Source organism: Carex rostrata, chromosome 35 (assembly GCF_964058835.1).
Source record: "Carex rostrata chromosome 35, lpCarRost1.2, whole genome shotgun sequence".
NCBI classification, from domain to species: Eukaryota; Viridiplantae; Streptophyta; class Magnoliopsida; order Poales; family Cyperaceae; genus Carex; species Carex rostrata.
In genome coordinates this window covers 2,760,748-2,773,657 of record NC_135952.1, presented here as the reverse complement: position 1 = coordinate 2,773,657, position 12,910 = coordinate 2,760,748, and the positions used below count along the sequence as shown (strand labels likewise).

The window sequence follows — 12,910 nt, the reverse complement described above, 5'->3', positions numbered from 1 at the left end:
ACTTTGTTAGCCCTGTTGTGGCTTAGTTGCTATCATAGCTTATTTTGTTGTTTTGCGTTTCTTTTTTCTTAGTGCCCGGGCTGCACATAACTTATGGTATTTTGCTTTTTTGTTGTTCTTATAAGACTGGTAAGTTTCATTTAATGAAATAGGCTTCTGTCTTTTTAAAAATATATATATATATCACACACCTAACCGTCAAGATAGAAATTTCATATACCATGTGTAACTTAAGAGTGAGTCTATGGTACTATGCATATCACGGGTTGTTACCGTGCTACGGTTCTATATTTGAATTTTCAAATCCTAACGGTCGATCCGAACCGTTCATCTTGTTCTCCATATTAATATATTTTTGGAGACCAAATTTTACATTTTTTGAAAATTTTTTACTATTTTTTTAGTTATTTAGAAAATCACTTGATCTGAAAATTCTGGACCATCCAAAAACAGTGATTTTCAATAAATCTAAAAAAATAGTAAAAAAATTTCAAAAAATGTAAAATTTGGTCTCCAAACACATATTAATATGGAGAACAAGATGAATGGTTTGGATCAACTGTTAGGATTTGAAAACTCGAATATAGAGCCGTAGCACGGTAACAAATCGTAATATGCATAGTACCATAGACTCACTCATAACTTAATTATATTTACGCCTAAAAACAAAATAATTGTTTCATGGCATTGATTAATGACAAACATATTGGTCTTTAATTTTTGAAAAAAGTAAAAATAAGAGCACATTTTTGTAATGTATTGTAAATAAAATAGATATGACATATCACAATATGGGTATGACCCCAAATTCTTTTGAAATATTATATATTTACGACTTTCATTCAATTTTATATGGTGGAATAAAAAAATTGCTATAGTTACCATTTTACAGTTGAATAAATATATGATAAAAGATATTGGAGAAAATGAATTTAAAAATATTAAATAATATCCTTAATAATAATAAAAAAAAATGTACATATCTAAATTTAATTTAATTTATATTGAATAATATCCTCAATAATTTATATTAAACGGTCAACATCTTGTTGCTTCTTTTGAATAATATATTAAATTATTTTACTAAAAAGTTTCTATAAATTATTATTGTATAATGTAAAGTAGTGTGGCATTTTTAATTTCAGGTAAAGGCATTAATAGCAGTGTCAGGTCAAAATTATCAACTGTAATTAAAAAAAAAATTAAAGAAAAGTTGTGGTGTATCGCTAAATTCATCCTCTGATGCGTGTAGACTAGGGCTGGCAAAAAAATTCGAGATTCGTGATTCGATTCGGGTTTGATTCAGGTTTGATTCGAGTTTAATTCGATTCGAAATGGGTTCGAATTGAAACGAACCGAACCAGGTTTGGTTCGGAATTAATTCAAACCAAACCCAAACCTCGCCTGATTCGATCGAAATGGGTTCGATCATTTTTATGGTTCGAATCTCATAATAACATCGGCCGTCCATTTACTTGATGAAATTAAAATCCAAGATAGAGAGTCATAATTTAACTTAGCCGACACTCCTTCGCTCTCAAATCTCAATAACCTAGTTCTTTCTCCACCTCTCCCTAACTCACTCTCCCTCTAGCTCTAAAATCTAGGTGACGCTCTCGGCGACTGGCTGTCTCTCTGGCTGTCACTCCTCTCTCCAGCCTAGATGACTGTCTCTCATCTCTCTTCGGTCTTCTCTCATAGTTCATACCAGAAAAGTCGTCTCTGATGTATTTTTTCATGAACAATTTTTCAACTTAAAAACACTCATTTCATAATTCATACCGGTAAAAGAAAGCCATGTGAATTGTCCCGCGAGAAAAAATTAATGTATAAACTACCGGTATAACTAGGACTGCTAAAAAATAATTTAGTTCGTGATTCGATTCGGGTTCGATTCGAAAAATGTGTAGTTCGAAATGGGTTCAGTTCGAAATGGGTTCGGTTCGAAACGAATCAAACCAGGTTCGGTTCGAAATTAATTCAAACCAAACTCAAACCTAAAGTAAGTTCGGTTCGGTTCGGTTCGTTGCCACCCCTAGTGTAGACCATATATATCGATAACAAATTTGTTATTATTTGTATTTTTTATGTTAAAAATTGTCTCTGCTGCAACTTTCTCGATTTTCGGGCCTTAGCTCACTTGAAATTAGAATGATTTTGAAGTTTGTGCCCTAGCTTGTGATCTTGCCACTCTGTAGGAAATATTGTGAACAAAAAAAATAAAACAAGACAAGAAAATAATTGACAAACATGAATTGTGTTTGTCAATTTAGTTATACTGGCGTTTTCATTTTGATTATAGTGTGGACTGAATTTTTTATTAATATTCTCAATTAAATAAAAAATTACAAAAATGACCACTGTGTTTTTTTATTTTTAAAAATGCTAAGACTGTCAGGATTTCTGGCGGTTCATTTCTTTGCAGGATCGCTAGGAATCTAGGCGGTCATGTGTTTTTTTTTTTTAATTCTTAAAATGAAAATACTAAACTAAATTCTCAAAATGATCTTCCTTTGTTAACATATCTTAGATCTTAATATCAATACGCTAAACTAAAATTCAAAATGAACCACCAGAAATCATACTATGAATATTAATTAAAAACGCTATAATAGGGTATCAATTGAGATATGATACATGTATGATTTTTACCTCACAAATTATTCACACTTTTGTAGTAGCATTGATGTTGCATTTCAGCCTCCAATCTATGATGAAATACACAAATAATGATTAACCTTAAGTGCTACAGGGAGCCAGAATTTAATTTTGGACCTTACATTAATTTTATTTTAATTGTTTCTTTTCTTTTTTATTCAAGAGTCTTTGTGCCATTATACAATAAAATTATATATAAAAGTTAAACAAATTAAGAAGGATACTGTGGGTTTTCAATGGACGTTTATGAGCTCGTTTGTACTGGAGAGGATTTAAGCAGAGATTGGCATTAATAAAGGATAACAATATGAGATAAATGTAAAAATAGGATAGAGGAGGTTATTATTTATTTTGTCGTTTGGTATAATTTAGCTATTATATCATGTCAATTCCATATCAAACACATAACTGTCTCAATATAAATTCCATATACCATGTATAACTTAATTATATTTACGCCTAAAAACAAAATAATTTTTGCATGGCTTTGATTAACGACGAAAAGTTTGGTTTTTAATTTTTTAAAATAGAAAAAATAATCAAGAACACATTTTTGTAATGTATTGTAAATAAAATAGATATGACATATCACAATATAGGTATGAACACAGATATTTTTGAAATAATTATATATTTACGACTTTCATTCAATTTCATATGGTAGAACGTACAAAAAATAATTGTTATAGTAACCATTTTAAAATTGGAAAAATATATGATAAAAAATATTGGAGAAAATCAATTTAAAAATATTGAATAATATCCTCAATAATAATGAAAAAAATATACGTGTCTAAATGTAATTTAATTTATATTGAATAATATCCTTAATAATTTATATTAAACAAACAAAATCTTGTTGCTTCTTTTGAAAAAAAATTATTAAATTATTTTATTACGAATTTTATATTACTTAGAATTGTATAATGTAAAGTAGTGTGACATTTTTAATTTCAGGTAAAGACATCCATAACATACTCGGATCAAAATTAACAACTGCAATTAAAGATTTTTGTAAATAAAATTTGTGGACACGAAAAGAAATTGTGGTGTATCACTAGATTCATCCAGTTGGACCAAGCGTCGATAAACATAGTCTATTGCCTCTGATAATTCAAACTATGTAGATCGATTATAAATTTGTTATTATTTGTGTTTTTTATGTTAAACATTTTCTCCGCTGAAAACTTCTACAATTTTCTGACCTTAGCCCACTTGAAATTAGCCTGTTTTTGAAATTTATGACATAACTTGCGATCTTAGGTAAGAAAAATTTGAACATGAAAAAAAATAAAACAAAAATAATAATTGACAAATATCCTTTTCTCTTTGAATTGTGTTTGTCAATTTAGTTACAGTGGTGTTTCCATTTTGCTTATTAGATGGACCAATTTTTTTTGTTAATATTCTCAATTAAATAAAAAATTACAAAAAATGATCATTTTTTATTTTGAAAAATGCATAGACTGTCAGGATTTATGGCGGTTCATTTCTTTGCAAGACCACCAAGAATCTTGGCAGTCTCGTAGTGTTTTTTTTTTTTTTAAATTCTTAAAAAGAAAACACTAAATTAATTTGTATATAAAACACTAAACTAAATTATCAAAATGATCTTATTTGGGCTAGTTTGGACCGGAGAGGATTTGAGAAGAGATTGGCATTAATAAAGGAGCTGGAAGAAGTTATAATTTATTTTGTCGTTTGTATAATTTAGCTATTATATCATGTCAATTCCATATAACACACCTAACTGTCTCAATAGAAATTTCATATATCTTGTATAACTTCATTATATTTACGCCTAAAAACAAAATAATTTTTGCATGGCATTGATTAACGACAAAAACATTGGTTTTCAATTTTTCAAAATGGAAAAAATAAGAACACATTTTTGTAATGTATTGTAAATAAAATAGATATGACATATCACAATATGGGTAATTGGCTATGAACATAGATATTTTTTAAACAATTATATATTTACAACTTTCATTCAATTTCATATGGCGGAACAAAAAATAATTGCTGTAGTAAAGGGTTATACAATTGAATAAAAATATTGGAGGAAATCAATTTAAGAGTATTGAATAATATTCTCAATAATTATGAAAAAAAATATACGTGCATTTCAGGATTGTTATATATTATCATAGTAATTTGAATTGTATATTTTTTTTCTTTTTTTTTAAAGATGCATTAACTAAAGCCGAAAAGGCTAAGAGCATCTACATCCCTGAAACTATTAGAGTTTCTAATCTGACGTGACAGTTTCTAATCCAGTTTCAGGGATGTGAGAGAGTTTCTTATTTAGAAATTATGCAGGAAAGTTTTTTATTAAGAAACTGTTTATAAACTCTATGTTGGCCAAATGATTGGCTCAAATTATTTCTCCTCTTTAATTTGTTGTTGACGTGACTTAATAGAAGCTCTAAAATGAGTTTTAGGGATGTGAGAGTTAGAAACTTTAAAGACCATAATTTCTAAAAAGTAGTTAACAGTTATTTAGAAATCATTTTGAGTTTTAAGGATGTAGATACTCTAATGGGTGCTTCATGTTAATTGATTTATTAATTGTTTCTTTTCTTAATTTTTTTTACCTTTTGTTTTCTTTCTCAGGATTGGAAGAATCAGACCCAAATTTTCTTAATCCTCACCTTTTTCATATTATATACTTAATTGAGTTATAATTTTGAGATTTTTAAATCGTGAATTATAGAAACAGTGTTTATATGAAATTGATTCTTGAGCCTATTTCAATCCCCTCTTATTAGTGCCCTTTTCTAACACTGTATTATTATTCTAACAATATATATGTGAAATTTTTGAATCTTGAATCTTGAGAAGAGAGTCTTATTGCTTGGTAAATTTTTATAACTACAATTTTCAAACTTGAAAAAATGAAACATTTAAGATTTTGAAAAAGAAAAAAAAATGAAACATGTCTAATAAATTCTGGAAGATTTCACTAAACGTTTCCGTTATAGAAGATTTCACATTTGTCAATTCAGAGAAATCTGAACCTTTGAATTTTCAACAAAACTCGTGTTAAGAGATGCGTTGTATCAAGTGTTAACGGAGCGACTCAAAATTCTAATGGAATGTCTCTTATTTCTCTCTCTAGCTCTCTTTCTCCCTTGCAATTTCAGTCGCCTCCGCCTCTCTCACTCGAAACCCTCTTTTGATTCGGGTGCTTCCACTCTCTAGTTCCCTATCCAGCGACTGTTGCTTATCTGGTGAATCCGCTGTCGTCTCTCTCGCTTTTATGATACCTGACATGGTTGGATTTAGGATTGTTCCCAGTCATGTTTTTTTGATTCGGTGGGTGTTATTTTGGCCCAATTAATGAAATGCTTGATTCTTTTTTTCTTTTTTTTTGAAACTTTGGTAGCAGCTACCAAATTACAGTAAATATATATACTTAAAACAACAAAAACAGTCTCCTAAAAACTTACTAAACTACACAACATTGGCAACTGCCACACTACCTCGCCTACAACAAGATAACTATCTTCTCCTAAAATGCTTGATTCGTTGACTGATGTTTTTAGTTCCGAATTGTGCTTGCTTCATTAAATATGTAAATATGTCACTTTGCTTGAGTAATAGAGATGTTAAGAATAATCCAATTTGATAGGTTTTATTTCATCTGTATGATTATGGTATGAAGTTGTGATTTTAAAAAAAGGGGGGGGCCGCTAAACTAGAAGATCAGCTGCTTTCTTTGCTGGTACCATGTCTCGTATGCTCGCCATGCTGGCAACGGAACTTTGTGCTTATTCCTTGTACAACCACAGCTCCTTGGAGTTCTCTTGGGAGTGTAAATTTGGGTTCTTCATGGGACTTGAAGATCGAAGAGGAGGTTGATTCATTACCCGTTTCGGTTTTAGAAATCACTCCACTAAGCTCCTTTGTGTTGAACTTCTTTAGCAGAGAATCCTCTTCTAAAGTCAGCTGAAATTGCAGGTGTTGAATTGAACAACAACAACACATGAAAGTTAGCTTAATTTTCCGAAATTACAGGTTTTGAATTGAATTAGTGAAATCGGTTACTGTCATCCTTGCCCTAGTAAATACTAGTTGATCTCTCTCTCAGAAAAAAAAAAAAAAAAAAAATTTCAAACCCCAACCATAGCCTAATAGCCACAACCATAACCTCTGACAAACAATCAGAAGTGAAATTTTAACCAAATCAAATTTGCAGAAATTAAAGTCACAAGATCAATAATTATTTATAAAGTACAAAAAATAAATAACAATACGTTTATAATGGAAAAGTGAAGCTAAAGATGAACAAAACGAATGGGATAATGAGCTAAAAAGGAACACAGTCCATATTAACTTGCATGCTAGAACTGAAATCTAATTCGCCTACGGGCTTCCAAAAAAAAAAAAAAACAAGAAGAAAAGAAGCTGATGAAATCTAATTCACAATAAAGTGAATCCCCACAAAACCGAAATTTTTAAAAATACCATTTTCGGAAAATTAATAAACCAAAACACCATTTTCGAAATTTTTTATTAAAAACAGCATGGCCGCTTCTGTGGGAAGCGGCCACATACAATCGGGCCGCTTTGGAGGGCAGCGGCCACTGGAAAACACAAATTTTCTGATTTTTTTTTTTTTTTTTTTTTTTTGAAAACAGAAATTTTTTTATTATTTTTATTTTTTGTATTAAAATATTAGAAATGTTGAATATATTTCTTTGAATATAGATGGAATGCAATATAATTTGATTTATTAGAAAGACTGCAACAAATAACCCGGATCAATATTTTTCAGGCCGGATTTTTCGCGGCTGTAAGAAAAATTAATATATTTATTTATGTGTTATTGGAAAAAAATAAAAATGTTTAGATTCTGAGTTATTGATCCCGCTTCAAAAGTCACTTCTAGATAATTCAGAAAATATTGTGATCTTTCTAATACATTTAATTTATAAAAAATTATATCTATTTTGAGAATTATTTTTTAAAAACAATCATTAAATAAATTAAAGTTTTTATTTTTTTTCAAAAATAGATACAACTTTTTATAAATTAAATGTACTAGAAGGATCATAATATTTTCTGGATTACCTAGAAGTGACTTTTGAACCGGGATCAATAACTTAGAATCTAAACATTTTTATTTTTTTCCAATAACACATAAAGAAATATATTAATTTTTCTTACAGCCGCGAAAAATCCGGCCTGAAAAATATTGATCCGGGTTATTTGTTGCAGTCTTTCTAATAAATCAAATTATATTGCATTCCATCTATATTCAAAGAAATATATTCAACATTTCTAATATTTTAATACAAAAAATAAAAATAATAAAAAAATTTCTGTTTTCAAAAAAAAAAAAAAAAAAAAAGGAAAAATTCAGAAAATTTGTGTTTTCCAGTGGCCGCTGCCCTCCAAAGCGGCCCGATTGTATGTGGCCGCTTCCCACAGAAGCGGCCATGCTGTTTTTAATAAAAAATTTCAAAAAGGGTGTTTTGGTTTATTAATTTTCCGAAAATGGTATTTTTAAAAATGTCGGCCCACAAAAACATAACATGATATGCATCTCTAGCTACATATCTACTGCCTCTTATGATCAGTACATTTTTAGTTTAGCAGCTTCTTGAATTCTTCTCTATTCTCTCCTAAGTGAAGATTTTTGAAACAAGCATTTCTTTTCCCACATTTTACTGCCACCATGTCGGAAAGGCTAAGTAAAGAACACAAACAAATACATGATCAGTAGTAATATAATTGAAAAATATATAAGAAGAAGATAAAAACTGGAAAGCAGTCTTAACTCCATGGCATAACTAATTAATTACATCCTTAGTAAAGCAACAAAACCAGTTTATCCAAAAATTTTACCATTCATATCCAATACGACAACACTGGGAACATCTAATATAAAATAATTATGCACCTTATGATGAAGTTGTAGTGATTCCAATGCAGTGCAACGATGGAGCATGGTGACCACAGCTTCAAAGTTGTACTCATGGAAGCGTATGCTCAAATTCAGGTGCTTCAAATTAGAAAAAAGTTGGAACATTTCTATCAAAGAAATTTCATCCATATACTCATATGGTTGTAGATATCACAAAAGAAATTAAATACATATATAGTTATGCACCTTATGATGAAGTTGTAGTGATTCCAATGCTGTGCAATGATGGAGCATCATGACCACGGCTTCAAAGTTGTACTCATGAAAGCGTATGCTCAAATCCAGGTGCTTCAAATTAGGAAAAGTTGGCACCTCTTTGCCTGGTTCCAACAAGACAGGAAATGGATAGTCGTCAAACTGTAGAAAGCAGAAACCTACAATTCTTCAGTGCTTCCTCTTAATTTTAACAAAAAATAGACAAAAATAAGGTTTGGGAGATGGACATTATTACCTCCATATGTTCCTTCTCCTTCAAATTAAGGCTCAACTCTTCCACATGTGAGATGCAATTCAGAAACTGAGCAACTTCAGTGACGTGTTTCCGACAAAGGCAATCAAGGGTAAGAACAGCTTTTCTTATGAGGGGAATCTCTCCATGGATCAGTGGTACGTCTGCACGGAATGAAAGATTTGTCAAACAAAGAAGCTCCAATGAAGGCATGGTTAGCACCAGAGAATCAGGTTCATGGTAATCAGTGGGACCACCATCAAGAAGAAGCAGATTAAGTTTTTTTATTGTTCGGGAGGACAGACAAACAACATCAAAGCCATAGGTGATACGAAGATGTAAATCTTCCAAACAACACAACTCAGAGAGAAGCTCCTGGACTTGAGTCGAGTTGTAGCTAACCAAATTGATAGAAAGGCTTTTCAAGCGGGTCAGAGTGATTGTGTAAGGACAAGTTATTGGTAGTATGTTAATTGAAAGCGACTCAAGAGAGCTAATGGAGAAGACAGAGCAGAGAATAGGTTCAAAGTCCACAAAATCCCAATTGCCATCAATGGTGAGGTGGCGGAGGCCGAGAGCATGTGCATGGACGAGCAAAGAACAGAAGAATGAGTCAGTGAGATGATATAATGAGACTGGATAACCAAGATCAAGGCGGAGGCGGAGGAGAGAGTTGGAGGATGAGCGAGTGCGACTGAGGAGGGAGCTGTTGGCCATGGTAACGTAGGATGAGCGACTGATGGATTTTAACAACGACAGGTCCACGGAAGGGGAAGCTTTCCAGAGGTGGCGGAAGCGACGGGAGATAACGGAGGTGCTAGCGGCTTTGCAAGTGGGGAGCAGAGAGAGTACGGTGATCACAACCTCGTCGGGGAGATCCGAGAGAGATACTACTGATTTTGATTTTGAGTGGGAGCTCGCCATTTATTTTTTTTTTCTTTTCGGGAAATTATCTGGAATGGGGAGAAGAGACCGATGGTGATTTTATACAAATTTTTGTTGTTTAATTTGTATACAGCTTGATATATATACACAACATAAAATCTAAAAATTATGAATTGAGATCTGTTAAAATCCCAACAGGATTTTCAGAAACCAAAAATCTCTCTCCTCTTTCCTGAAATCTTTGAAGAGAGAGATTGAGATAAAGAGAGTGATTTCTAGTTTCTGAAATCCGGATGGAATTAATTTCAACTCAAAAATTATGTATATTTTTACAAATATAGCAACTCTTTTTATCCACCAGATTTGCAATAATATGATTTTTATGAATTGATCCAACAAATTCTGTGAATGATTTATTTACCACCTTATTTGTTTCATTTTGTTGCTAAAAAAACAAAACATATATATATAGTGCCATTGCTCTTTTTATACATCAAGTAAATGTTCAAATTTGTTTATAATCAATTTGTTGCCCGCTATACAGATGATGATTCATTTTTATAAAATATAGTTGTGATTGTTAACTATTATGATTATCGAATTGCAATTGTCCATATAATTATTTTGGTAAAATGAGTCCAATATTAAACAAACTTCATATCAAGCTCCGTATTTTGTAGATACTTTTTTATTTACATTTCAAAAATATGAATGAAAAATATTAGTAATTAATGAACTTAATGTTATTATGTCTTGTAAATTTTATAATTCTACGAAACAAGCTGTACTTCATATTTGAGTCATTATTTCACTGATTAGACTGGTGAATTAATCAATTGGACCGTTGTTTTCAAATAATATATTATTCTTATTTCATTTTTGTAACTACAAGCTGGGATAATATTGATACATATAGCTTTTACATACATAAAGAGAAGGATTAGTTGTCATAATTAAATATTTTAAAAATTGAACTTAATTATAATAATGTACGTTCATTTAACATTTCAATTTACATGTTAAGCATAGTATATTAAAATTAATTTCTCTTTTATCTCCAAGGATTACAAAAAATTAGGTATAATCAAAATCAATGACTTCCCTTTGAATAGATAACGTTCATAAATTTTTTAGATACATATATTATACATGAAGAAAAAAAAAAATATAAATCGCATGTTAATTAATTAACAAATTACTTTCTTATTTTGTGTTTTTCAAACCCATAAAATCTGTATATGAAAGAAAAAAGATCTAAATCAAATCTTAATTACATCGCTCAAATAAAAAAGTTATGTCATTAATTATACATAATTATAAAGAACTATGGATCTATCGTTCCGCGGGTCAGGTTTTTAAACAGGCTGAATTAATACATATTTGATGTCAATAAAACTAATCAACAATGAATCGAAGTTGAAAAAACATGACGTAAAATAATAAAGAAAGACTCAAAATTAGAAATATTATCATTGCACTATGTTAATTTATAAATTTCTTGTGCTGTTAGATATGTAGGTTTCTTAAAGTCTAATTTTATTCAACACTCTAATGCGTCAAATGATAACTATGAATTGATATTGTTGTATCAAAAAGTGAATAGTAGTAGATACAGATACTATATGGTTCATATTAAAGGATTATGTGACCTTTAACAACTTCTTCAATTTACTGGTTTACTTGCGCTGAAAATCGGTTACTGGTATGTATATTAAGCACTTCACTGGTGCCCAAAACAGTCAAATAGACCGGTAATGAAAACCTATACAAAGCTGATAAAATGCCAATTTGGTAAAATTAACTTCACAGTTAAATAAAGGATATCAAGACACTCTAGAACCAAATTTTACATTTGTTAGATTTTCTAATCATTTATTAGATATTTTCAAAAATACAAAACTGATGTTTTTTCTGCATAATTTACCAGACTGCCTGCATACAATCACCTGTTAAACATAGTCATAAAACTAAAAAACAAATATGGAACTTGGCATGTTTGTAAAATAGAATTTTCTCTACATTTTCATAAAAAGAACAAAAAATATGGTGTAGTAAATCTCTCTCAATTTGATTTTAAATTTGGCTTGTCAGAAAAAATATTATAATAAAATAGTGCATAATGTAAACCTTGTGCATCCATGCTTAATTCCTAAATATAAATTGTTCCATTTCTTAAAATGACACATTAATTCTGAAGAACAACAATTAACTCAAAATTATTTTACAAGCGCACATTCAAAATTATAAACTATACCAATAGTGTACCAGCAAAAAAAAATACAAAAAATATTTACAAGGTAAAGTGTACCAATTAACACACATTTAAGTATAACATTCATCTCATAAATTGAACTGTTGAGGAAAATTGAACATTCAAAAACTGCAACTAAGTAAATCTAATAAAAATTATTACAACCATGTGGAATTGGCTAGCATGCAACCCATAGCTAACTCAGTATGCATACAGAGACCATTGGTTCAACATATGGAGCAGATAGTGTATGCTAAATCCGAGGTTCTAATTATTTACAAAGCGTTATCTCTGAAAATATGTCATCGATTCAATATGGTGACGAGTTGTTATTACTTTGTACTATCACTAACGGATCATGTACACAACGGATGGTAAAAAGTTCAAAGTAATTACAGCACTGCCACTTGTTACATACACCAACTGTGTGGAAGCACATCCGATGGTAAAGGGGTGATGATAAATGTGTTTTTAGTAGTAGTGAATTCAGAGTGTGGGGTGACAATGACCTGGCTCGTCACGAGTTGGCTCGTTTGAGTCATGAGTAAACTGACTTTAGGGGTTTGAGTTGAAATCTCAGTTTAAAATCGTCGCGGGCTCTATTGAGCTAGCTTGCAGGGTCTGGCTGGATCTTGTTTTAAAAAGAAAATAAATTTTACAAACTTTTTTAATCGAGCTGGACAGTATAAAATGCACACACATTCATATAAATTCATAAATTGATCCCTAACCGAGC

At 30.6% G+C, this 12,910-nt stretch overlaps 1 protein-coding gene and 1 long non-coding RNA gene across 2 annotated transcripts; both read right to left on the bottom strand.

Annotated features, from left to right (window-relative positions):
* Window positions 1-8,247: 8,247 nt before the first annotated feature.
* LOC144549690 (uncharacterized) lies at window positions 8,248-8,955 on the bottom strand. The gene is made up of 3 exons (XR_013509766.1): window positions 8,777-8,955; window positions 8,567-8,668; window positions 8,248-8,353 (listed from the first exon to the last, which is right to left on the bottom strand). It is a non-coding gene; the product is annotated as an uncharacterized LOC144549690 (long non-coding RNA).
* Window positions 8,956-8,993: 38 nt separating this feature from the next.
* On the bottom strand, window positions 8,994-10,098 carry LOC144549282 (FBD-associated F-box protein At5g56370-like). The gene has a single exon (XM_078298002.1). The coding sequence runs from the start codon at window positions 9,960-9,962 to the stop codon at window positions 8,994-8,996; it is 969 nt and encodes a 322-aa protein (XP_078154128.1). The 5' UTR covers window positions 9,963-10,098.
* Between the last annotated feature and the right edge of the window lie 2,812 nt (window positions 10,099-12,910).

Excerpts from the sequence above, each read along its gene's own strand:
- LOC144549282 (XM_078298002.1), bottom strand. The coding sequence starts at position 9,962 with ATGGCGAGCTCCCACTCAAAATCAAAATCAGTAGTATCTCTCTCGGAT.